Source organism: Atractosteus spatula, chromosome 1 (genome assembly GCF_055471065.1).
Source record: "Atractosteus spatula isolate fAtrSpa1 chromosome 1, fAtrSpa1.hap1, whole genome shotgun sequence".
Classification (NCBI taxonomy): domain Eukaryota; kingdom Metazoa; phylum Chordata; class Actinopteri; order Semionotiformes; family Lepisosteidae; genus Atractosteus; species Atractosteus spatula.
In genome coordinates this window covers 47,049,817-47,076,614 of record NC_142706.1, presented here as the reverse complement: position 1 = coordinate 47,076,614, position 26,798 = coordinate 47,049,817, and the positions used below count along the sequence as shown (strand labels likewise).

Below are 26,798 nucleotides of genomic sequence, written 5' to 3'. Positions count from 1 at the left end.
CCCATGTTCTACTTAAGAGCAATAAACCAGAGAGAGCCTGCAGGGAAAAAGTAGAATCGCTGTAATGTATAAAAATGTTTGTGTTGTATCATTCATTGCTCATTACCTATTATATACTCAAGTGACTGTTGTGTATGAAATAGATAAGCTCATGAATGAGGCATGAGGTGATTTAACCTGTCCAATGTCAAGCCTGTTGAAAAATACAGGAACTAACCAAAGTACACCATTACAGTAGTGAGAGGACAACACCTTTGTGCCACATATATTTTGGAGGCCAGACTTTATCACCTCTGTTGGACTTGCCAGTAGTGGAGCCAAGTCCTCTTTAGCAATGAATGAAGGTTTCCTCCCTTCTTGTCCTGTTATAAATGAAATATTTAACTTTTGAAAAGATTGACAACTGTCAGTGTGATGCAGACATGCAGAACACAATGATTGTGAATAATGGACTAATCAATGGGGTCCAAGTGTGATGGTCCAGGCAGGGCAGTCTAGTTACTACTGAACTCCACTTGTAGTCATGGATGGCACCCTTACTTCATAGAGCTACTTTGATCAAGTCCTGGGATCTCATTTCCTATGAGTGTATCCTGATGTGACATCATCCCATCAGTATGTCCTCATGCTGCTTATGTAACAGCTTTTCTTGTGAGACGAGATATGCGAGAGGTATGCTGTGGTGCCCTTCAAGGCAAATGTGAGCATTTATGAACAGTTGTGGGCTGTGTTGGCAAGACATTGGCATGACATGAGGTATCTAGGTTCAAAGACCAGTGAACTGGCACATGCTCCTTTGGGCTTTATGAAAGGAACGGGACAGAATTTTACAAAAAAGCATTACCTTGTTTATGACAAATTTTAATCAGAATCACGAATTGCCCATGAACTTTCTGCTCAATCAAATGTTACAAATGTTCATTGCACAAGGTGACAACTTTATTTCAGTGTTGTTAAACATCACTCACAGTAGGCTAGGCTGATGAGGAATGATAGCCTAGGCTCATAAATGTTTATTCTTCATTTTCTCTTTTTGAAGTGGATTTCTCCCCAGGTGGAGACATGGAGTGCAAAATCAAACAAAAATAAGTTAAAGTATTTGATTATTGGCATGCCGTCAATAAGGCCAACCTTAGTTCGTAGTTTAGTTCAAGGTAGAATCAATTTTCTTATTTTATAACACCAACACATAGTACAATATAGCTTTTGCTTTGACCTTTTCACCGGGAATTTAAGTGTGACCAGTTTCACTAACGAGTGCCATGTAAGTTTGGTTAATGCATCAGGAAGAACTTGGGTGCTTAGCACGCAGTCTTGTGTCGCTAATATACGAATACAGTCCATGTAATTTGTTAATTGTTTTGTGAGGTGAACAACTTCAATAATGCAGTATTCTACATTTAAAGCGAATCGCGTTCTAAATCAGTGTAATCCACATTCAGCCTCTATGCATGGTGTTTTTTTTTAATCCGCTACATCAATCACACCCCGTGTGTAAACCGCAAACTTTCGAAAGTCCTCGTTTTCAAAGTAATTTGTCGTGTCAACCGCATTCCCTATTTTTTATATACCCTCCCAATATGGCCGAACCCGTTCCTCCGGTTTCAAGTCCTTTCTGATTTTTTCGAAACACACCATTTTTATTCTATTAACAATTACACGTAATTAAATCTCAATGTACATGTCACTTCAAAATTGCGTGCGTTACATAAAGCTGTCATTTCTAGTCAGTTATTTGTCCCGTCATGCATTGTACCGTGATCGTCACTTCCTTTTCCAGCCGCACAGGGCTGTCAAGGTGCTGTGTCAGTTCCTTATTTGGTTGTACAGACTAATAACACTTATTTGAAGACGTTTTCTCTTGTTCTTTCGTGTTTATTACTATGGCATCCCCCAGCACTTACAGGCTTAGTTGCTCCATTCCGGGACATGAAATGGATGTCAGGGGGTTGGCAGCAACTCTCTTCCCAGACGGAGCCTTTGTCTCGGTATCTCGAGACAGAACTGCCAGACTATGGATCCCAAACACAAGGTAAATTGCTCACTTACTTTGTGCTGAAGTAATGTTTGTGCGTTTTAAAAGTTTTTTCAGACTGTTTATCTTTTGGTGTTTAATAATTCTAAAGTCTTATTTTCACTTTCGATATTAAGGTGTTCTTTAAGTTTTATGGTAAACGATAGATGACGATCATTTAAAAACAAAATGCCATTCTCGTAAGATTTTGAGTTCGTAAGCGGTTGAAAACAATAGTGTCTTTAAACTTTCTACCAGCGAAACTGAGCCATTTTTTATCTTTAACATTTCACTCTTCAGTCAGTACCTTAAACCATTACATGGATTGGTTTAATACTGAACATTATTTCATTAGATCAGAAAGGTATACTTTGAGTGAATCATATCGTTGAGATGTTTGTTAATGGGGATCTCAATCATTTAGATGCTTTTCATTGATATTTCTCTGATCCTCTTAGTCGAGTAGTAACATCCGGTTGGCTGTATAGTCATCCTTTTAGTGTCAGGACCTTGTACAGCTGTTCTTTGGAGTAGTAAGAAGAAAGCTGTACTACACAATTCTATGAAAACATCTCACAAGTCAAGAAGAGTCTCCGTACATGTCTTGTTTTAGTGAGACTGAACAAGGGCTTTACAATTTTTAATTATGTTTATAAGTTATAACCATTTATTCATTTCATCGTGCTATTATTAAGCTCTTAAACTGTCAGTTTAGAAGCTACGTTGAGTTGTAACTATAATTGCTTCTGTACATACATTTTTCCCTAAGGATCCCAAAATGCTTCATATTCCACCACTGAACTGTAGTTTTTATTATGCACAGGCAGCCCTGATACACAACAGATCAGCTGGGGAAGCAAGAAATTAACTTCATCAATGGCAAACATTAGAGAGGCCAGGTTATGCAAGTCTATGAGGAATGGAGCCCGGACACTGGGGTTAAAAAGCCTACTCTTATGAACTGTGCCATGAGATCTTAAATGAGTATTTAATCAGGACCTCAGTTTAATGCAAAGGATGGTGCCTTCTACATCTCAGTATCATTATACAGAGGTGTTGATTTGGAAATTCTGATCTAGTAGAAAGAGCATCATCTACATCTCCACCAACACCATTTACAACAGCATCCTGTTTTCTTTAGTGATCTCCCATCGCAGTGCTCAGCCTCTGAGATTTAAATAAGATCAGGATCAGGTGGTAGTGCCACTGCTAGTTGTACTAACACAAGCTAGTTGCTTGATTTTAGAGTTGCTCAACATGTGTAGTGACCTCCATTTTCTTGGCAGGTTGTTGTATCTTGTGTTACAAAGTAATCAAGGAAACATGAAGCAAATCTTCAGAGATAAACATGTATCTTTGCTCGTACAAACTAAAATCTAAATCCCCTCCTGCAGGGACATTCATAAAGTCTTATGTCGAAGATTACATGACTGCTCATTTGCTTAAACTGGAATCTTAAGATTAAAGATGTTGATGATGTTCATTGTTTTCTTGTTCTTTGCTCTTAACTTAATGCTTTTATCATTTTTCTGTGTGTTTAGTCCAAACAGGGGTTTTACAGAAATGCACTGTATGAATGGTCACACCAATTTTGTGTCATGTGTGTGCATCATAGCTCCCAATGATGCCTACCCTCAGGGCCTAATAGCAACAGGGGGAAATGACCACAACATCTGTGTTTTTTCATTGGACAGACCTGACCCTCAGTACATTCTCAAGGGTCATAAAGGCACAGGTAGGCGGTTTCTGCTATTCCATTCATAGAAACATATTGTAGAAAATGAGTGTTGCGCCTGTCCTGGAAAAATGGAGCACAAGGCAGGGCTGACAGCACACAACTGCTCTTCTCCTGGTGAAAGAGGTGATATAGAATAGCAAATCAAGCCTCACTAGTATTAGTTTAGACGATGCAGCTCCCAGAAAATATCCATGCAAACACAGGGAGAACATGCACACTCCACACAAATGGTGCCCCAGCCTGTTACTCAGCTCTGCGACCCAAGAGCATAGCCAGGGCACCAAGTCACTCTATAGCCCTACTGATTTTGTGAAAAAGAGAAATCTTAAAAGCCTATAAAGATTACCTGAAGCATGGTTATTGCTAATGGAAACTTTTTTTTTGGATGTGCTATAAAATCAGAAAGATATATTTAATTTAATGACTCCTGTAACTAGCACTCTGGAAACATTTGTGTAAAATATTACAACTTCTTTCTGTTTTAGTAGTGAAAGGAAAAACCAGGTGTGAACACAGCTTTTGTCTTAATTTTCTGAATTTTGTATTTGTCTTTAGATGGTGTAAAAGTATATGGCTTTTCCTTTTGTTTCTACTATATATTGGCTTCTTTGTCATTTGGGTAGGCTGCCAGTGTCAGTTACATTTTATCATACCTACTGTTTTTGGTTAGAACATGAGAGACACAAAAGCACTGTGCTTCCACAGTTATTGACAAGACATTTGAATGCCATTACATTCTTGTAAGAAAATGAATGGTTCCTAGGGAAAACGTGACAACTTCTAGTCAGAAAATAAAGCTTATAATCCAAATCATGTCCATAATTGTTAACATCGTCTGCTCTAAATTGGACTCCACAGTCTGCTATGAAACCTACTCTTTTAAATAGATAAAACATGCCACCTGACAGGTGGAACTTGGTATGTTTCTAGTTCTGATTGTTTCATTCTTCATTACATTGAACAGGGTAAGCTTTAAAAATATCTGCATCAAATTACCGTTGCTTTCAAAGGGCTCTTGTATTACATTTGCAGTTTAATTTAACAGCTGTTAAATTTTTTATTCACCTAAATAAGAAATAAAGCGTTTGTTTCTCTTTGATCCGGAATTAAAAATAGCCATATTACATCAAGTTTATTTACGATTTCAGTATGCATAGAAAGAATTTGATTCTTTCCAGTTAAATGGATGTGTATTTATACCAGCCGTGTACAATTGAAGTGAACTGTGCAGTTTCAAATTTTTCACCAAACTGAATTAAATTGCTTCATAACCTTATTATACTTTCAACACTTGTTACTCTTTCCTGTATGCATAGCTAATACCTTTGTTCTTTTATACCACTAGTTTGTGCGCTTTCTGCTGGAAAATTTGGTACACTCTTAAGTGGTTCATGGGATACTACAGCAAAAGTATGGCTTAATGAGAAGTGCATGATGACTTTACAGGTAGGGGACAAAGATTTTGTCCAGAACCTAATTTTCTCTGAGTTAGTAGGTATAGGCTTCATGTTTAGGGTGCATCCTGAGATCAGAAACACACTGAAGTCTAATAAGATTAGGAGAAACCCTTGAGATTTGGGAAAGACACATGGTCTAAATATTTACCAAGTTCTGAAAGTATTTTTATAGTGACTGAAAGTTACTGTGACATTAGTAATTTTACTAATGTTGCCCAAATATTACCAGAGCATTCCATGTAATTCAGTATATTGACAACACCTTTATTTACAGAATGGTTCTTATTTGTGTCTACAGGGTCACACAGCAGCAGTGTGGGCAGTAAAGATTCTGCCTGAACAAGGTTTAATGCTGACTGGATCAGCAGACAAAACCATCAAGCTCTGGAAAGCAGGCAGATGTGAGAGAACATTTACTGGTACGTGTCCGCCTGTCTGAAATGACTTGAATGTCATGCAGCCAGAGGATGGCAGTCTCGTTATTAAATACTGCCAGTTTGGTATTCTGAATGGGTTGAATTTCGCATGCAGCATTTTACTTCCTACCAAGTAATATTTCCAGAAATAAAACAGATTCCAGTTTTATAAGATGTGTTTTCTGGTGATGGTTGAAAATAATACTGTACTTGATATATATTTATATATTATATTTTGTCTGATATACATTTAATTTGTGAAACCATAAATGTTTCAATAACATATAGGCCTACCCACATAAACCTTTTCTAAATAATCCAAATGCCCTTAACCATTTATACAATATTACTATGGGTGAACAAACATGAACCTGGTCATTTTTAATGAATGTAAATAAGGTTTCCTTAAAAGAAGCACTGGTGTCACATAAGAAGAACAGAATGTAAGCTAATTGCTAAGAAAAACATTCCAGACATGAAGGTGTCAAGAAGCAGAAGGTTCAATAAAGCAGGAGGAGCCTGGTTTTTGAGACTTTCATTAAACTTATAAAAGTTATATAGATTGTTCTCTATGACTTAGTAACTTTAATTTGTCATGTTGAACAAACGTGTCTGTTTGCTTTGCTGTTACAGGTCATGAAGACTGTGTCAGGGGCCTAGCTGTAGTGAGCAACACAGAGTTCTTCTCTTGCAGTAATGACGCCAGCATTAGAAAGTGGCTTGTGACTGGGGAGTGCTTACAAGTGTACTACGGACATACCAACTATATTTACAGCTTGTTTGTCTTTCCAAACGGAGAAGGTACGCTTTTTACACTCATACTGAGTGCAACAATCTCTATAAAATGCATAATAGCAAAAGACTTTATTCACTCTATTTTATACTACTATACTCCAGGCACGTCCAACCCTGCTCCCTAGGAATCCCAGTCCAGCAGGTTTTACAAGTAACCATTATATTGCCAATTGCTTAAAACATGGAAAAATCTGCAGTCAAATCCAGATTATTCTAAATTATAGATTGTTTAGAACACACATCTCACGGGCAACTTATAAGTGTTTCCGGTTTTTATAAATGAGTGATTTTTAGGGTGCCTTAAACAGTGTGCACTGCCCGTGTCCATGAGTCCAGGAGGAGACTGTCCAGGCACTAGCTTCACTTTATTTAGGGTCCATTATGGGATGGACCACCAAGCTGTTGAAGAACGTTGAAAAGCTGTTATGTGATTGTCCTGTGTTATTGTGTTTTCCCTCCCATATATAACTAAAAAAGTGATAATAAAAAAAAAAGTCAGCTGGATTTGGGCTCTGCAGAACCAAGTTTGGAGATGTCAAGTTTAGTAAAATCTGTAGAAAGTAAGTGGTGGTTCTCTATTGTTTTTATATAAGTAGATTTTGAAATATGGGTATGAAGTACTTAAAGGCATGAGCAATAGTATGTTATGCTTTTAGGATATGGGGCAATAGGACAGAAGTAACAATATTATAATAAATGGAGATGGATAATGACAAAATGGACATTGGTCCTGGTATCATTTAACTTAGTTTGCCACAGTTACAATGTGCAGACTTACAATCACAATTGCATAGATGTGAATGGGTTAGGTGTAAGAAACATATAATCAAATACATCTATTCACCCATCTGTAGATCCATTTGTATCTGCAATGGCTGGCCTTTTACTCCTCTAAAGAAGACACCTTGTAGAAGTCACACTCCTTTTCTTCCTTTTGTTATAGATTTTGTATCCACTGGAGAGGATCGAACCATACGGGTATGGAGGAAGGGTGAATGTGCACAGACCATTCGCCTTCCTTCTCAGTCAGTATGGTGCTGCTGTGTTCTGCGCAATGGTGACATAGTTGCAGGTGCAAGGTACTTCACAGCATAGTTTTTGTCATTTTGTTTGGTTTTTAATTAATAGAGGTAGTCTAGGCTCATACAATTGCAAAAATAGTTACAGTATGTAAATTGAAGTTAACATTTGATTAATTTCCAAAATAGGCATATTGTTCAACACTGTTAAACTTAAAGTTTATCTATTACTTGTACTATTGGAATTTTAAGCTGGGATGAAAGCTGCTATTTCATTTATAAGAGGTTATGGCAAAATTATTTTCTTGAACTGAAGTTATATGCATCTGCACCACTTCTTAGGATAAATTGGGATGAAACTGGTTGTGATCTTTGCATGAAATTCTTTGTCCCTTTTAGTGACGGCATCATCAGAGTGTTTACAGAGTCAGAAGAGCGAGTGGCTAGCATTGAGGACCTCCAGGCTTTTGAAGATGAGCTTTCCAAGACTACCATAGACCCCAAAACTGAGGATTTAGGCGACATTAAAATGGAGGAACTTCCAGGAAAAGAACATCTAAATGAGCCTGGTACAATTTTTTTGTGTTCTCTGCCTCTTTCCTTGTAATTACACCAGCTAATTACATTGCAGTTATGTCGGCAGAGGCAATAAGAGAAAGGTACTTGGTAAAGCACATAAAGGCATGTAACCCATATTGCCTTTTGTGCATCAGTTTGTATCTTATTCCACAGCCTAAGTGGTCATTCTTTGTACTGGATCTGCTGTGTTGCATGTTAAAAGAGCAGAGCTGCTGTATCCCCACTGGTGTTGCTGCAAGTGGAGTGACAGCAGTTTGCCCCTGTGCTGTTCAGGTACGCGGGAGGGGCAGACGCGCCTGATTAGAGAAGACGAGAGGGTGGAGGCGTACCAGTGGAGTGTGAGTGGTGGCCGCTGGATGAAGATCGGGGATGTCGTGGGCTCCTCTGGAGGAACTCAGCAGACTTCAGGGAAAGTACTTTATGAAGGAAAGGTCAGTGGGGCACATCACAGTTATTTCAATGAATCGTATCAGTCTAATGTTTGGGATATATAAGATTCTCTTTGAAGATTCCAGCTTCCTCAAGAGATGGATGCAAATACTATTCTACCGAACTGTATAAATCTTCACTGTACTTGACTTCTAACAGTTGTAACAGTTTAATTAAACCATATGATATTCCATCCATTACTTTCATACCATATTGATGAATGCAAACTAAATACCCATCATCAGTGAAGAAGTTCATTATCCGAGTAACTTCATTGTTTGATAAACTGTGTACAACATGATAAATGCTTTATAGTTCTAATGAATCGCCTCATCCACAGATCCTGTCAAAACTTGTGTCTTTTACAGGAGTATGATTATGTTTTTACCATTGATGTAAATGAGGGAGGCCCTTCAATGAAGCTTCCATACAACGTCGCAGATGATCCCTGGTTAACAGCACACAATTTCCTACAAAGGAATGACTTGAATCCCATGTTTTTAGACCAGGTAGCAAACTTTATCATAGAGAACACGAAAGGAAACACACTAGGACGAGCAGAATTTGGGAGCTCTGATCCTTTTACAGGTAGGTGCATGCATTTTACTCTCGTTTAATTGCTTAAGCTCTTTTAGTACAAATTGGTCGCTCAATAAGAAGAAACACATCTTAAGGCATAATATAATTTTGTTTCTGAAAATACAAGTTTTTAAAATTATATACTTCTTGCAAGATTAATTATTTGAAATGGGCAGCATAACATTTGTAACTTTCCATGGACATTTTTGTGTTCCATTTCACAGTTAATGAGAGAAGTTGGAAACAGTTGTCACTTGTAAATGTTATAGGTTTCACTGTGTGAATTTTGTGAATCGGGCTCTAATGAATGTTTATCTGCAGGTACAGGCCGCTATATACCTGGGTCATCTGAAGGGCACACAGGAATGGGTGCTGACCCATTTACTGGTAAGTACAGTACCCGTTTTTGCTTTTGAAGTGTAGAAAGGTGTATTAATTTGTCAAAGTGAAAGCCAAAATGGTTAATTTATTTGCAACAGGCAACTATGGCTAAACAATAATGGTTGTAAACAAAAACTCATTGCAGTTTTCATATTGCTGTTATCTAACTAACAATGTTCCATGTTTTTCATTCTTGCCTTGTGCTAATTCCGTTTCGTTATTAAAACTCTGCTGATTATCACAGAAGGTGATCTGTGTCCCAGTTATCACAAGCACTGCATGTTAGTGTTATGCCCGTTAAAGAGAGTTTACAAGTGATGCTGATCAGTAATCCCAGGCTGTTTTAACTCTTATTTAGTTCTGCAGTGTATCACTTACTATATAGGTATATATATATATGTGCCTTACAATGTCAGCAAACCTGGAAAGAAAAATGGGAAGCTAGAATATGTTGATTTCACAAGTATTTACTCCCTTAGTCAATACTTGCTGGAAGCAATTAGAGCTGTTGGTCTTTTTGGATTAGTCTCTACTGTCTTTTTACACTGTGTTCATGAGCCTTTTTTGCACAAAAAAACATCTCATACTCGGAGAGTATGTTTTTCTAAATTTGGATCTAGCGAATAAGCGATGACATCCAATTGTATTTTGAAGGCTGGCAGGTCATAAAATAGATGCCAAAAATGAGAGATGCTAGAAATAAATGATACTATGTAGCTGTTGTGCCTAATATTATGGTAATGTATGGTATCAACTGCTTGAAGCATATTTACATCAAATGTGCCACAGCAAATGTGTTCGACACAACTGGCTTGGGTATTTAAGAAATGTAAATAGGATATAACTGTTTACTGCCCAATGACATATTCAAACAGCCCATAGTACATTTTAAGGAATAAAATCAATGTTGCCGATCTGAAGAGAGTTTGCATCACACTGACTCAGTTTTAATGTATTACCTGCTTGTCTTGTGCAAGGTGTCTCATTTATGTAAAGACTGGGAAGTTCAGTTTGTGTTTTGGCCACTAGAGGGTAGACTTTTATCATTTTGTTAACTTTGAAAGCTGTGTTTTTTTCTCTCATCCATCATCAGGTGGCTACTTACTCCTGGTAAGTGTTCCAGATCTCAGAAGTGCAGGGCTTAATTATGCTTGTACTGGTTGCCAGTTCTTCGCAGGGAGTGCATGCGTGCACACAGGGGCAATATTACAGAAACCAGTAAGTCTAGGCAGCATGTCTTTGGGAAATTCTTTTTTCAAAGTGAAAGACATGTTGCTATGGTTTAAAGGGTCTTTTTTACGTTTCAGGATAGAGAATGGAATTTGCTATAACTTAAAGATGACGATTTTAGTTTAATATTACCATACTTCGGATTGTCCGTGTCCTTTAAACCTTACATTTTTTTCTTGCCTTTGTAGGTTCTGGGCGCTACATCCCAGGTTCAGATTCAAACACAGTTGTTCCTGCAGGTTTTGCTGACCCATTTACAGGTTGGTCCGACAACAAAAGCTCCTTTTCTTTTTCAGGCTTCAAGAAAGTAACAGGATGGATGTGTGTAAAGACTAGTTGAACTGAAGTGCTTTAATGCAGTAGACGTCTTCCCATCTAATTTCTACTTGGTATTATTCTATTACTGCATTAGTATGCAGTTGTTCTGCTGTGATAAATGTAGTCATGATATTTGTGGAGACATTTTACATTTATATACGATGTACTATGCAGTCCATAAAATGTCATGTTAAAAGTTGTAATGTAGTGTTTTTTTGGTATCTTATGGAGATTCTTCCTGCTCTTGGTTTACTCAGTTTTTTTTTTCTTCTAGGTGGAAGTGCATACTCCTCCGGTTTGCTCCGGCAACCAACTGTAAACATTTATTTTCCAAAGCTTGATGCTGTGACTTTTGAACAAGCAAGTGCAACACAAATATTAGGTACCCAGATCTTGTATTGGTGATCACTTTAGTTTTTCCTGAAGTACTGGACTTTTGATTGTCATTCGGATGTTTATTTTATCCTTTAGTTCTGAAAGTACAGAGCAGACAAAATGATCTTACGCTATACACATACAGCAAATCAATCGTCGTAAGGACACAAGCATTTTCAGATTTTTAATTGTAAGTAGGAGAGTAGCAAATGTTTTCTTTGTGTAAAATATTAAAATGCATAACTGACAGTGTTCGTATCAAATTAAATGGTAGTAAAGCGCACATGCACACTGTACCGTTTAAGTATGATCCGTTGGCTTTTAATGGAGTTTTTCAACCATAGTTTGGTAGGAATTAAACATCTAATCTTACTCACCCATGGGGCTCTTATGTTTATATATATCTAACCTCCTGAGCATATTTTGATTGCACACAATGTTTGCTCTTGCCAGAAACAGACCCTACCTTCCAGTTCTCCATACCCACTTTTCCATCCTCCAAAGTTCCTGCCAGTCCCTGCAGCTGTGGGCGCCTTTGCTCAGCTCCCACCCCATCATTTCCTCATGCTTTCCAGCTTTTCTTTCACGGCCAGACCCAGCAAATCCGACTACCGTTCAAGCCATTTCATCGTCAGGGGGTCCAACCCCTCACACCTGCAGCCCCAACCTATCTCTGGTGTTCATCTCTTCCCCATCCTCAGTTCTCCTTTCCTGCTGTCCCCATGGGAGCCTAATAACTGCTGATGCTCATTTTGCCCTGTAAGTGCAAGTACACAGTGTCAGTCTGCATTGGATTCGAGCTCCTTGTCCACAGCCCTCCCCCCCCCCAAGATCTGTTATCTGGTATCATGCTGGTCCCTGTCTCTCTGCCTGCCCACCACTCCTCACAAGACTTCCACCTGCAGCAGACCAGGCAGAGAGCCTCATTGTACCCATTTTAATTGCTGTTTTGGGGGTTCTTCCTGGAATCTGTCCTAATTTATTCTTAGCAAATGAACCAAACACATTAGTACACTTAGATTCAGTACTTCAGCCTCAGTTCTGCTGTTAACCCTACAGCCTCTTCTTTCTTACTCCCTTTTCTTTTCTCAGTCTGCCATTTATGCATTAAGTGACAAGCATCACCAAATGGTTATTACTGGCCCCTATTCTATAACACTTTGAGGTGTCGATAGCTTTGGGTTACCTCTTCCGGGTTAGCATGGCACATTCTGCAGGTCTTTGTGGAATACCAGTCTCTACTAATCAAACCCTAGATCAGTGCTCCTCTTAACTTGTATATATCCAGTCTTTTGCAATCAACCAAAAGCTGTAGGTTGACTGTAAGGTCAAGGGTCACATTTCCTCAGCTAGATGAGTTGCGCAAAATCTTCATACCTATAAAATTCCAGTCTTGTTAGAGTTTGACTGAACTACTGCTATAACATTGGGAGGCAGATGTCTCTGCACCAAAGAGGTTTAAGCTGATTACTTTTGGTGATGAATACTTCATAGTCTAATCGTGTTTATAGCAGTTTTAGTAGTAAAGTTCAATTGACTAGAACCATATTGTAACCATATGCTTGATTTTGTTGTACTGTTTTGAATGGCAATTTTATCACTTAGATGCAGTGATTTATATTATTCATAGTGCTTTTTAATGAGCCTTGATCATTTCATGATGTCTTTTCTTTGTTAAAAAATCTCATATCTCAGAAACATGGTCTTTTACAGTCTTGAAACATGAAACTTCTGCATGTACAGTAGGTCATATACATACATTTTAAATTGTTTTGCATCACCTATAAATGTTATTTTCTATATAAGTTGTAGAATTGTTATTTTTTAACAGATAATGCCTTTGAAAGGGATACTTTATGATGGGATAGTTGCTGCTTAATCATTGTTACTTCAGTAAAAAGTAACATATTTTTTCCATTCTTAGCCAAATTGAAGGAACTCAACAGTAGAGCGCCTGAAGAACAAAAGCTTTCTGATGATTCTTTCCAGAAGCTTGAAAAGCTGCTATCGACTGTGGCAAATCTCAAATCTGAAGAAAATCCAACTGCTGAACAGATTGAAATACTATGGAAGACTACTCACTGGCCTGAAGGTATTCATTTCTGTCACAAAGAGTGTATGAAAACTACTATGGATGGTTAAAACTGGGATAACATACCAGATGGTTCAACCTAACCAAATTAACTTTTTTAATGTTAAAGTATTTTAAAGTATTTTTAAATTTCCACTACTCTGAAGTAATACTTTGATAGTGTTTATGGAGACTTAAAAAATATGTAAAAAGACTTCCAGAAAGAAAGGATGATTTCATGAGGTTGCCACCCTGGTTTAAAGAGCCACATGCCCGCATGGAGACACATGGCTCCAAAGCACGTGCCTATGGCAAAACATATGCTCAATAAAGAAAATGCAGAGAAAAAATCAGCTATGCATTTAATTATCAGGACTTTTGATTTATATCTAAGACCTACCTTACCGATTTTTGGTGTCATGGTTGTCATTAATTTTGGTAGGCATGGAGTACAGTATAAGATTTTACAGTCCTAGGACTGTTTAAGAAGCCAGCAGGAGGGCATTCACCAGGCCATTAATTAAGTACCTTATTCTAGCTTCTTTTGTCTTTTCTCTTTTAGACATTGTCTTTCCTGCCCTGGATATCCTCCGCCTAGCAGTGAGACACCCTGTAGTGAATGAAACCCTGTGCAATGAAAAAGAGGGTATCCAGTTCTGTAATCACCTTTTGAAGTTGATGGCACTGCAAGGGAAGCCTGCCAATCAGATGCTGGTACTCAGGACTCTGTGTAATTGTTTCTTAGGCCAGTGGGGGCAAATGCTGATGATGTCACAGAGGGAAACGGTGATGTCGCAGGCCATGGAACTAAAAGCTGTGGCCAATAAGAACATTCACATTGCACTGGCCACGCTAGTTCTCAATTATGCAGGCTGTCTCCACAAGCTCAGTGACCTTGAAGGCAAGGCTCAGTGCCTTTCCATGGTTAGCACAGCTCTTGAGGTGGTACAAGATAAGGAAGCAGTCTTCCGGCTCCTGGTGGCACTTGGAACAACTGTCACCAACGACAGTACCGCCAAGGATCTGGCCCAGTCTCTTGGAGTGAAATCTCAGATTACTAAGTTTTCCACTGTATCAGATCCTGCTAAAGTAGGAGAGTGCTGTAGCCTTCTTCTAAATGAACTGCAGTAATTTGATTTTATCTTTATATATTTACGAGAAAATAAAAACTACTCACAGAAGTGCTGCAATAAAAGATGTTAAAGTTATCTTGTAAAGCATGTTTCTTTTCACATCATGACGGGTTTAAGGAAACTAGTATTTCAGCAGTCTGAGAGCAGTCATAAGCTGTTCTTAACCTAAAAGCACAAATGACTTAATGTCCAGAAATGTAGTTACTACTTGGAAAATGCTAAATGATCTTACTCTAAGTTAATATATAGTGTGAAGGGTGGCTGTAAAGGAAAATTGACAACTGACTTGAATCTACAACAAGTGAACCACTTTGAAAGCTCTGCACCAAAAAGCCATCTACCGATCTAGGTATGGTGCAAAAAAAATTAAAACTCACAATATTGATGTAGGAGTGCACCTTATTATTGAGTTTCTATAAAGTTTATTATTAGTAAAATCTGCATACTTTACGCCCACATTTGTATAAAGAAAAAATGAAGGAATAAATGTAATGGTTTTAAATAAGTGCATAGTGTCTTATATGACCCATCTGGAATATTAGCTGTGATGTAACATGACAAAACGACTGTTCAAACTCTTAAAACTTTTATTTTATTTGGGAATAAAATGCATACATTCCACTCACAGATTTTTAGTCAGCAGCACTTCAGTAACTTAACAGGTTTCAGAGTTCAGCACTCCTCAGCAGTACAACATTTCATCTACAGTTTAAAACAATTGGCAAAAAATAGTTGCAGTAGTTCTACAGAGTTGTAATATGAATTCATAACCTTTTTGTATTAATTTTTACTTACAAAGTATTGCAAACCTTAGTCAGTCTTTAGTTATCGATTATAATAGACTGATTCCTAAACAGTTTTCCATGGCACTAATGATAAAGATTTCTTGCATTGTAAAGTGTTAAAAATAGTTTGTTACAGCATGGTCTTCTGCTCATCTAGAGTCAAAGTTGCATAAACTGCATGTGCTTGCTGTTTAGTGCTTCTTTGTTTAAAAATATTTCATATTTGTTTGAATAGAAATTGTTTTCGGAAAGACTACTGCAAGCCATCTGAGGGCATGTACCGTAGAATAAATTAGTGAGGCACAATTAATTGAAGCCTATATGACGATCTTTAGAATCCTCAGTAACACTAATATACCCTCACCTCTGAAATTCCTCACATACAGCCCTGAGCAATTGTTTGAGTAGCCAATACCTACTTTAACAGCTAGCTAACATGGCAATCAATAAAACAAGAAAAAGCCAGAGATAACATATTAAAATTGGATTGCTAAAGTAATGTAAAAAACAACTACCTGTGGGATGTATGTTTTGTATATACTGTAAGGAACAGTTGTAGAAACTTGCACATAACCATTTTTTTTAAGTTCATGTAAAGCTGAGCATAAAATAGACACTAATGGAGGCAATCAGATGGTTTTCTTTAGAAAAACAAATGATTGTCTGCATCACATTCTTTGCATGCATCATCTAAACTGTCAGTGAAATGGGTGTGCATGAAATTAAAAGGTTAAACTGAAAAAAATGATTAACTATCTTTCTCTGAATGTGATTGTGATATTTATTTCTACTTCTTCAGTATAAAGAAAATAAGGCTACCAATGGAGGCACTGCACAATTGCACCGATTACAAAGACTAAGAGTTAGTTTATGCATGCATCCATTTTACAGAGGAAATTAAATGTTAATCTCTGGTTGAAACAGCAGTCCTTGTCAAAAAGTATCTCAGTATGATGGACTACACAGTGTAGGATTAGTCCCACTGGACTGGAGCTGCTTAACCTACTCTGCAGCTGCACTAAGAACTCCTGTGGCTGAAGTACCTGTGAAGAAATGTGTTTCAAATTCATCTCCCAGTGGTAAAGGTGGCCTTTAGTTAGGTACTCCTACAAGAAGACACTCAAGGGTTCACCCAACCCAGCTCAATAATCAGGTTGAACACCTGCTGGCAACCACATTACAAAGGGGTCAAATTAATTGATAGTTGTGTTTTCATTGAGGTAAACTATTGCTGTAAAGGATTTTTTTTTACTTTTTCTGTACCACTGCAGTATTGTCATGATTATTAGATCAGCTTAGTAAAGCTGACTTTACACAGTAAATATTGGGTATATCAATAATAAGGATAACTGTGACATGGAAAGGAAAAATTCTTAAAGCCCACCATTACACTGTAATGTGCTGCTGCTGTTTAAAGGTTTCCCATTTTCCAATTTCTTTTTTAAATTATACTTTTTGAAAAGAATCACAGAAAACATTTAACAGTCACATAGTTTATGAACCAACAACAGCTTAAAACCAGCTTGTGAGTGTGCTAATACATTTTTTTAAAAAAAGCAAAATTTCAGCATCATGGATTCAAGACATCATATTACTATCAGCCTGTAGCATTGCATAAACTCAGCAATGTTACAAATCTGGGTTTATATTGAAATACAACCTGGCTCAAACTGTACATTCAGTAAAAATAAGAACCCTTTTTTATTTTCCAAAATACCCAGCTGATATCAGTAGACTCAGTAAATAAAGTGCACGGTCTATCAAGCAAGATATTGAGTAAGGTAGTCAAACATTTTGTGAAAGGGGGGGGTCATTTTCGATGTCTGTATTTTATTTCTGTGTAGCTGTAGAATCTCATTTTAATGTTTTTTTTTCTTCTGATAGCCCATGCTAGTGAAATCCAAACAGAGACATCCTTGCACTGAAATGCTGGGCGATCACTTCTAGCTACAAGCAACCTGTTAAAGCCTTAACATTGCAATTAGTGTCTCTTACTAAAACAAAGTCCCTATCAATATATATACAACAATCTCCAAATTATAGATAAATATACAGTATATGTATAGGGCAGCAGTGTGGGTTGACACATTTAATGTGGTTTACTGGCTCTACAAGTAAATGATGAAACTACCAATTTATGAAATATAAGTGTTCTACAGTATATGGATTTAGCAGTTGTAGCAGAAACTAATCAAAAACAAAAATAGTACTCATAAAACTTCATATTAATTCGCCTGTGAGGAGGACATAATCGGAAATACTGTATATCTGCAGAAAGTACAGCATAATTTTAAAATACTTGACCACTTTATAAGAAGGCCCCCATAGCTATCTGTTTTTTTCTCTACAAATAGTCCCAGATGGGTAAACAAATTCAAGAAATTTGGTATTTAATATTTATAACAGAACAGGTTGTATGTGAGATTCTTCATAGAAATCTGGAATGAACAGCACAGTTGTACATACTACAGGTTGCATGTAGTCGAGATCAGAAGTCGAACTTAAGGTAAAGACAATGGCAAAGAGTAAGGACAAACTGAAAGAAATGACTGACAAAGCACAGAAAAATGACTCGACTTGAAACAGCAGTTCATGTAAAAAAAAATCTCGGTATGATGGACTACACAGTGTAGGATTAGTCCCACTGTCTGGACTGGAGCTGCTTAACTTACTCCTTCACAGCAGAGGTACTGTAAAACAGTTACAGAACATGATGCAGATTAAAAATACTTATGTTAATGTTAAGTTTAGTAAACTTTAGGTAAATATCTTCCTAGTTTTTTTGTCATATTTTGCTTCACAGAACAGTCAGGACTTGAGTAATTGCAATGCAGTTTTATTTCAAATGGGATTTTGAATGACTTTGATAACCTTACTTTGAGTAAAGAGCATACAGTACAGTATTTGCTTTTATTCCTTTCTTGCTACAATATGCATGTCTAATAACTACAATTAAGATGCCTTCTGTGATCCAGTGTTAGAGAACTGTACAACTTATAGATTTGCCATTATGCACATATGTACAAAAAGAACATGTGCACCAAAATATTTTGTGTGAGATCATGAAACTGCAGTGTGATAGAGAATTAAATCTGTTCTAAACACAATCTGCAGTTTTTCAAGTGTTCCACAACTGAGCCCTTTGTGGCTTGCTACTTATATGTTTTTCCTTTCATAAAAGCTTAATAGACTTTACATGGCGTGTGAAATTATCTGCAAGAAGGGCAGAGTTCTCTCCATGATTGTGTACATGTGTGAAGTAACTTCAAACAGTATTCAAAATCTCTTATTACCTATATGACCATTCTGGCCTTTTGATTAAATGCAAGTCGACTAGAAAGATCTATGAAATGTACTAAACTCTACCAGCTTTATTGTTGTATGGCCCATTTCTATTCTATTGTTACAGTATATTTCTTTAAAGAGGGCAGTTGTATTTCTTCTGTTCACAAAACACACTTTCCTACTGCTGACATGCAGTAATTTTAGCATTAAGGTCTGATTCTTAAGGGCTTTTTTTTATTATAGCTGTCGAAATACATTATAATTGTATTTGGATTTTCCTAAATTGTGATATCTTCCAAAGTGCCATTCTACCTAAAAGCCACCAGTACTATCAGTACAAACAAAGCAAAAGAGCAGGTGACAGACTGTGAAAGTAAAATACTGTAAGGATATTCTCAATATACTCTTAACACTCATAAAGCTGAAAATACCTGCCTTTCTGAAAAAGACAAAAAAAGATATTAACATAGGGGTAAATCAGGGATTTTCTTCTATAAAGGAAATAACAAAGTACCCTACCTAAGCCACTAATCTTTGACGTGAATGTTTTAAAATGTAAGAAAAATAGAACACTGTGATGTAGCTGTGCTCCAGCGTTTTGTCTCCTCCTCTAATGAACAGTCTGTCATTAAGATGCAAATTTCAAGTGTATTAGAATATATTGCGATCAGCTTGCTCAATAAATATTCTATTAAAGTCAAGAGGAATTTGAGAAAAAATCATATACAGTACCTTTGAAAAAATGAAAGATTGCTAACACTGAACACTGAACAAGTTGAAAGAGATGTGCAGTACATAAAGCTAAAGTTTGCTATTATTTCTCAGTTGTTGATTGTTATTGTATTGTTTGTTCCATCGTGCACTTCGTATTCCTCATGACATTAACAGGAGAGTGCAGAGGGGAATAAATCCACCAGTACAGTCACGCCAATTGAAGAGGTAACATGCATTAAAGTTTCTACCGCAAATCCAAATGAATGTAGTGGGGACTGATGTACTGGGAGGGAAAAAAAGGCTGTTAAAGCAGACATCCCAGATCTGATGGTGTTTGAGGAAGACACAAGTATTCTATAAAAGCTCATCACAAACTGGGGAAATTACAGCCAACAGGAAATACCTGGTAACATAGTACATACAAGTATACTAAATGCTTCAATTGCACTGACACCTGAAACAATAGGCCCACCTATTTAACAGCTACTCCATTTCATAATACAATCAATAAATAAAGGACAAAAATAAGATAAGATATATCTGAATAGGACAGTAGTGATTTAAGGAATAATCCATTAATATTTTCAGAAAGAGGATCTTGCTAGACAAATACTGTTGGTTTCTTCAACAAAAGAATGTTGTGCATTTACAGACAGCATTTGACGAAGCATGTCACAAAATGAATCCTTTAATCATAAGGAGCTAATGGCGACCCTGGGAGATTATCAAACTGTGTACATCAAAAAGCAGAGTCCTGCACTACTCTAGATCAGAGCCTTTACCCTTCCAATGTCACATTCTAAGATGCAGTGGATTCACACGTACGAAAAGCGGGAATATAACTTGAAAACAGAAAAGGAAGATTCAGAAATGAGCCGGGATAAATCAGGATGCCGTGTGTGCTGGAGTGTGATCACTCCGAGGGCAGGGTGAGTCTGACCACCAACGGCACCGAGACAATTCGACGTGTCTCCCCGTGAACACACCTGGGCCTACTTGAGAAAAGAGAAGGAAAGGAAAGCCAAGGAGACTGCACCAATGAGAACCAAATGCGCCATAATGTGCAAGGAGGAGAGCACCTTGGTAGACACGAGAACACAGACATCCAACCATACTGAAAGGGCAACACGCGACACAAGACAGAGCAGGACCAGCAGATGCGCCCTGAGGAGCTGTCTCTTCCTGGGGACACCCACAGCAGAGCGCGGTCAGAGAGGGGACATCGGGAGGCTGCCAGGCTGGGCTCATCACATCCAGGGCCCTTACACAGTCGTCCGACACTTGGGGAAGATCGGCCCGTTCAGACCCTCAAGCCTTCTCTTTCGCACTGTGGAGGGGAAGTTCAATAATCTGAAACCAGCGCTGTGGCAATACTTCAGTTCCTTTCTCACTGACAAAAACCCAGTAGAGCGTATAACAAAGAAACAGAGCAATTGATAATCACCTCAACCCCAGCCAGAAATCTGTGTGCTTTCTAGTTTAAGGTGTCAAACTTCTATGAATATTCAGAGTTTTGCCTCTGAGGTCTGAGACAACGCATTAAGGATTTAATTTGCCTCTGAACAGCACATTTAAAGTAAACGTTGAAAAGCTTTGAACTTTTCTAAACAATGGCTACTTGCAAGGGCACTGTGGTTACAGATTTCTGCCTCAGCTTGAGTCACTTCACTTCCACCTGCTTCTCTTCAGAAGAGTTTAAGGTCTACTTTTAGTACCTGAACCATAAAAAGCTGTAATTTTTGTTCTCAAACACAAGGAAGAACAGGGATAATTCTGAATAACACATGGGTAGAAAGCACACTGCATTCCAAAAATGGGAAAACCAGTCTGATTGGAGAACTATTTTGATATACAACACAACAGGAGTGCTAATATAGTCACAGTTCATGTGCATGGGGAGTGTATACTGAAAGGAAATTGATTACTTTGTTTAGTGCAAACCACCATTACCACTATGTGTCCTCTTGAAGTGTAATAATTGAAGAACAGGGAGAATGAGCTTCTACTCTAGCAACACTTCTCTAGGAAAGTCGTTTGGTGTTTGAATCCCTAGAAATGTTGCATTTTCTTTGGTAAAAAAGCAATATTGCCAAAGCTATTCCACCAATCTTTTAAACTATCAGAAACTATCCAGCTACTACACATCTTGGTAGCGCCATCACATGATATCTAAACATCCTGTGGACTCTGCTCTGACCTTCAGTATGGCTGCTCTCTGTCAATGAACAGCAGTTAGTTGTGGCTGATTTCTTCCCCTCTTCTGTCCTGAATCTAACTAGTGTTGCACATTACTGACAGTGAAGAACATTCCATTCCATGTACTCTCATAGGTGCTGAACAGGGTAGAGATCAAGTCTCCACATAGGATAAAGCAGTCTGCACACGGCCCCTATTCAAAATGCTCAAGACGGGTTACAGAAGTATCTGTTGCTGTGTGGAATCTCTATGGCCCAGAGGAACTCTTGAAATGGAGATGACTATCTTACTATAAAAACAGAGGGAATTTTAAAAAGTGTATTTCAAGGAAGATGTTTTGATTCAAACTACGATTTGAAAATATGTCCGTAAAAGAAGGCGCTTTTGTGCCTTTTTTATGCTTTTGCTTTTTCGTTCTTGAAAAACAACCGAAAAACCCCCAGTGCAATTTTGCAACTCAACATCACAGGCAGATGGATGTGAAGCAAGCAAAGCTGTGAAACAGAGCCGTAAAAAAAAAGAGCGGGAAAAAAAGGAGAGCAGTGGACACAAGACTGAGCCGGATCAGGAGAAGACAGGAAGGTCCTGCAGATGAGAGCAAGAGTCACAGCAGTTAAGATAATTATGTCTATACTTAGACAGAACATCCTCCAGCTCCAACGTGGAATAGTTGTGCCAGGAACCATCCGATCGAATCATACGAGCTGCAACACAAATGTTGTGAAGAAGTGAATTAAAGCTCATGTCGACCAGCACTCTGCATTTAAGAGCTCGCGAGCTGCATCGATTAAAAGGAGGTGCTACACAATTCACTTCAAAGTCTTCTGCCCCACTCCAGTAAATCCTTCTGCTTCCCAGACCAGCTCTACCACTGCCTCCTGCAGGTGGGCGTGTGCAGGGCTCAGAGAGGAAGACTATCTTATCAGCTTGAAGCTGGACGAGACCACCACCGTTTCCGAGTTACATCACTTTCATGTCACACTGGACAAGTCTTTAATCCTATTCTCTACAGAGTAGAGCTCTATAGGTGTGCACATGGAAATCTTCCATTTTTCTTCAAAACGATTTGTTTCCCTTACTCACTTAATACAAACTTACAAAACTGACACACACCTGCAGTATCTTGGAAATAAACTTCACAATTATTCACCGTTCTTTGAATTGAAATTCTCTGATATTAACAACCTAGGATAAACTTAAATGAAAACAAAGAAAAGCCAGCTGCCTTCACATAAAACACTTGTGTGTTCTGATTTCAGACAAATTTGATTGCTTTTAACATAAATTTATGTTATGTTAACATAAAAAATCCATAAATGTATGAATAGCTGTATTTTTCAAATTCTTCCATTTGTTTATTACAATATTCAGTGTTTTGAGTTCAGTCCTGATTGGCGAGGTACCAGAAGTTAATTAGGAGATTGAGTCTCAAATGATGATGAAATCTTCCTGGAAGAGTACTTGATGTATGGTATTCAGCTGGCTCTGTTCCTAGAACTTCTAATCAAGTTCATCTGCCAGCATTGTGTTTATATTTTAGCTCAGTTTATGATTAGCTCTGACGACAGCAGTCTGCTAGCGTCATCATATGTACCTAGACCAATCCTGTGAGGTCAGACTTTCAAACGAACATTTAGTTCCTAGTTTACAGAGAGTTCCTAGAGGCTATTTAACAAGATATTGTTAAATCTCCTTCGTAAAGAAGCAAACAGTCCCACTACAGTCCTGCGAGAGACCTGTTCTTAGACCTTAAAAATTAGCATAAGGTACAAAATGTTCTAGGTTCTGTAGCAAGCATGCAACTGGCTGCTGGAGCAACGTTAAATATATTTCAGTATACTTGTTAAAAATGCTTTTTTATGCATAAATGCAAAATGCTTCCATATGCATACGTGATACGCGAAGACAGGTACTTGGGTTTAGCACACAAAGAGCAGACAGGACCCGATCGTCCATTTTAAGGCTGATGAGGAGAGCCGGGTTCCTCAGTGGACTCACCCAGGTCGTTGTTGTTCATCATGGCGTTGGAGCCGCGCAGCCGCGGCCCCTGCTGAGTGAAGTGATAGCCGAACTTGAGCAGCGTGGTGTTCTTCTCCAGCATGCTGGCAATCTCCATCTCCACCTTGTTTCCCAGCTGCTGACTCTGCAGCGGGAGGAGGGGGAGTGAGAGCCGCTGGCTTCTGGGAGCCTTGAGTTTTTTCTCAAACATGCCAGGAACTAACACATTTACGTGTTCATATGTAAAGGGCAGACAGATATGATTTTGAAGCCATGGTACGGCAATGATATACGTGCAACGCAGCAGACAACTGTCACCGATACCTTTTCTCCCTCCCAATCGCTACAGCGCGGCTAGAGTCTGGAAACTTCCAGTTAGGATAGAGAGACAGTTACTAACTCACACTCTCAGTTTAGATTAATGAGGGACAACGAAAACTCAGAATCTCACCGTCTCCTCTGAATATTTTTATTTACAGTCATGGAGTTCTGATGCCTGTATCACTGGGACCCATAATACATAGATATTTCCTTCTAATCATGATAAAAAAATAACTTACTACAAAGATTTATTTAGATTAGCCTTATTTTTCTTATTACAGGAAAAGCATGACATTTTACCAGGTTTATGCGCTATATACATTTTTTCATGCAATTTGCATAATACAAGGCCCTCATCTAAACTTTCCTGTGCATTACAATAAGGGTGATAAGCAACATTGCTAGTGTTTCTGCTGTTATTCTTCCATTTCTTTTCATTTCTCATGACACTAATAACCAGCTTCCTGCTCTGTGTTCCTTCTCACCTGGTTGTCAATCTTCAGCTCTATTAGGGATGAATTGAACTGGAGAGCTTCCACCAAGGCCAATATCCCATTTCCCGTGATGAAATTGGACTCGACATTGAGACACTTCAGTGTGGCGTTTACCTTTAACATTTCTGCCAGGGCCTGTTGCAAATGCAGGAAAAATCCCATAAGGTTTCCAACAAATTAAAACACCTTTTTAAAATCAATAAGAAATATGGTCTCTCATGGTGTTCCGAGAGCAGGTGTAGCTCTATAATGGTTGAGACTTCGCTAGTCTAGTCTAGGACATGTTATTGCTTGATTGTGACCAGGATTCTCCGATCAGCAACACATGCTTGGTTGAGAGTCTCCAAAGGTAAGATTGGGGCTAGTTGGCTAGAACTCTAACAGCAAACAGTTTGTGCTGCTTTCATTCCTGAGATATAGCTCTTGGTCCAAATACTGCAGCCCCAGTTAACCGTGTGTGCTGTATAAACATGCTGTATATACAGTTACACATCCATTGGTTTCCTTTGGTTTTCAATAAATGACCACAAGACTGAATAGCAGACAAAGAATGTCATGGCATCCACAGCACCTTCACGTCTCAGATAGCATGTCATGATAGAGGTGCACGATCACATCACAATACCAGCACCGTTACTATCGCGATACCTGTCGTGACTGGTGCATCACTGGCGAAATCCATATATCGCGATATGACGGCTGACAAAATGCCCCTGCCATTGTGTCGCAACATGGAGTCCAAATATCACAATATGACATACCCCCGACCAAACGCCTGCCCCCATGTCGCGACACGAAATCCATATATCGTGACACGTCCTATCTGGGCATATCATGTCATGATATGACCCCTTTGTCGCGACAGCACCAGGGTGCCACGGAAGCAAGGCGCCAGTCGTGATAGTCACGCGCCCATTGTCACGATATACGCTGCCGCGATATAGATGCGGTCTGTATCATGACATGCTGTGGAGGTCTTGTCGCAATGGTATCCCATAGTTACATGTTTGGCAACCGCGTGTCACGGTAGGGAAAGAAAAGGAAAATGTGCCTTTTCGATATTGATTGTCTGTAAAATGTTAAGGGTACGAGCTAAACTGTCCATTTGCTGCCTGTGTGTTGTAAAGATCACCTTAACTATTTGGACAACAACGTTTTACAACGTATCCAGTAAACTGTGCGTATTGCTATAAAATCCAAAGCAAAAAGTTTTTTTACAATGTTTATTAAGTTATACCCTCACAAAACAGACTATATTAAAGAAGTAAAGAGTTTGGTATAAAATTGCATTGCAGTGTTTTCATAACACTCAGGAGTTAAAGTACCGAGAATGTTGGTACCTGTAAACTTCCTTGTAGAAAGTCACGTGATTACCCGAAAAAAACAAGGAGCTATATCTCGGAAACGAAAGCAGCCCAAACGCTACTTTTAACGGCACAAACGCAGCACTAACAAATGATGTGGGTTTCATCGTTTGTGCTGTGTTTAGGGGGGCCAACTTCACGGAGCTTGATGGTTAAAATGAAGTGAAGAAGAAAAGTCCAGATTACAAACACTGTACACTTAGATTAACTGAAAAGCCGTTTAAATAAAACTAAGATCTCCTAGAGATGGCATATAAAAGCATGAGAGCATCCTGACATTTAACATGACAGTTTGGTATGGAAACCTTGGGCTGAAAAGCAAAACCAATCTGTCCAGTATTGTGAAAATAGCAGGAAAATAATTGGGAAACAGCAGCCCCAGTCCAACAATTTATATCATAATACAGTTCTCAGATTGGCAAGGAACATCAAAGTTGATTTCACCCATCCTCTCCATTCTCAATTCTTAATGCTCCCATCAGGGAGGCGGTATAGGGGACCAAATTCAAATAAAACCATGTATAAGTCCTTTGTCTCAAATGAATGTATGTAAATGCAGTCCCCCCACTTCCTATTTATTTATCCATTTATTTATGTATTATGTACTGTTGTTGTGATTTTATGGGACTTCTATGTTTTCCATGTGTGTTTTGTACTTTTATGGGAGAAGCCAAATGCAAATTTCCTTAAGACTGGACAATAAAGTATCTAATTAGAAGAAAAAACTTGAAATGGAAAACTTCTTTGCTTAAAGAAGCTGTCTCTGTTTAGTTACAGTGTGTGGACATTGAGATACATTACTTACATAAGCAACTGGATCATTACTCCTGGTTCCTACAATACTCAGCTTCTCAACATAGGTATTGTCTTTCATAGCTTCTGCATAGGCTTTCAGCATGGGCACCGGAATGTTCTGTTGGCACAAGAAAGCCTCGCTTTAATTTCAGTGGACAGCCACAAACTACACCATGACTACACCTTACCAGCATAGTTCAGTGGAGAAAAGGCTTCGGTTTGAATTTATCGTCACACACCAAAATGTTATCGTCTAAAAAACGTATTCAGACCACATTGTTTCAAATTAGGTCACTGACAAACAGTGTAAAC

At 38.3% G+C, this 26,798-nt stretch overlaps 2 protein-coding genes across 4 annotated transcripts in view; one reads left to right on the top strand and one right to left on the bottom strand.

Moving 5' to 3' along the window:
- Positions 1 to 1,770: 1,770 nt before the first annotated feature.
- Positions 1,771 to 14,607, top strand: plaa (phospholipase A2-activating protein). 2 transcript variants are annotated; one of them, XM_088912085.1, is made up of 14 exons: positions 1,771 to 2,032; positions 3,556 to 3,749; positions 5,098 to 5,198; positions 5,508 to 5,628; positions 6,259 to 6,426; positions 7,364 to 7,499; positions 7,839 to 8,008; positions 8,292 to 8,449; positions 8,816 to 9,035; positions 9,348 to 9,413; positions 10,826 to 10,897; positions 11,230 to 11,337; positions 13,255 to 13,422; positions 13,964 to 14,607. In XM_088912085.1, the coding sequence occupies exons 1-14, from the start codon at positions 1,884 to 1,886 to the stop codon at positions 14,530 to 14,532; spliced, it is 2,400 nt and encodes a 799-aa protein (XP_088768211.1). In that variant the 5' UTR covers positions 1,771 to 1,883; the 3' UTR covers positions 14,533 to 14,607. The 2 variants fall into 2 exon arrangements, with proteins under 2 accessions (XP_088768211.1, XP_088768218.1); XM_088912092.1 differs by having other exon boundaries at positions 1,789 to 2,032; positions 3,630 to 3,749.
- A 496-nt stretch (positions 14,608 to 15,103) lies between these two features.
- tmod1 (tropomodulin 1) overlaps positions 15,104 to 26,798 on the bottom strand; it is a 33,880-nt gene continuing 22,185 nt past the window's right edge. Inside the window, exons 7-10 of one of the 2 annotated variants that reach the window (XM_088912113.1) lie at positions 26,497 to 26,604; positions 24,319 to 24,462; positions 23,513 to 23,657; positions 15,104 to 20,645 (exon numbers count right to left, since the gene is read on the bottom strand). In XM_088912113.1, coding sequence (XP_088768239.1) covers positions 20,581 to 20,645; positions 23,513 to 23,657; positions 24,319 to 24,462; positions 26,497 to 26,604 — 462 coding nt within the window. In that variant the 3' untranslated portion in view covers positions 15,104 to 20,580. Of the gene's footprint in view, positions 20,646 to 21,957; positions 22,219 to 23,512; positions 23,658 to 24,318; positions 24,463 to 26,496; positions 26,605 to 26,798 lie in introns of those variants that run through there. The other variant, XM_088912103.1, reaches the window with a different exon arrangement.

What these genes read in the sequence shown, in the direction of transcription:
- plaa (XM_088912085.1), top strand. Translation starts at nt 1,884, where the DNA reads ATGGCATCCCCCAGCACTTACAGGCTTAGTTGCTCCATTCCGGGACAT. An exon ending in CAAGGGTCATAAAGGCACAG is followed by an intron (nt 3,750 to 5,097) that starts GTAGGCGGTTTC and finishes TTATACCACTAG; the next exon opens with TTTGTGCGCTTTCTGCTGGA. An exon ending in AGTGCATGATGACTTTACAG is followed by an intron (nt 5,199 to 5,507) that starts GTAGGGGACAAA and finishes TTGTGTCTACAG; the next exon opens with GGTCACACAGCAGCAGTGTG.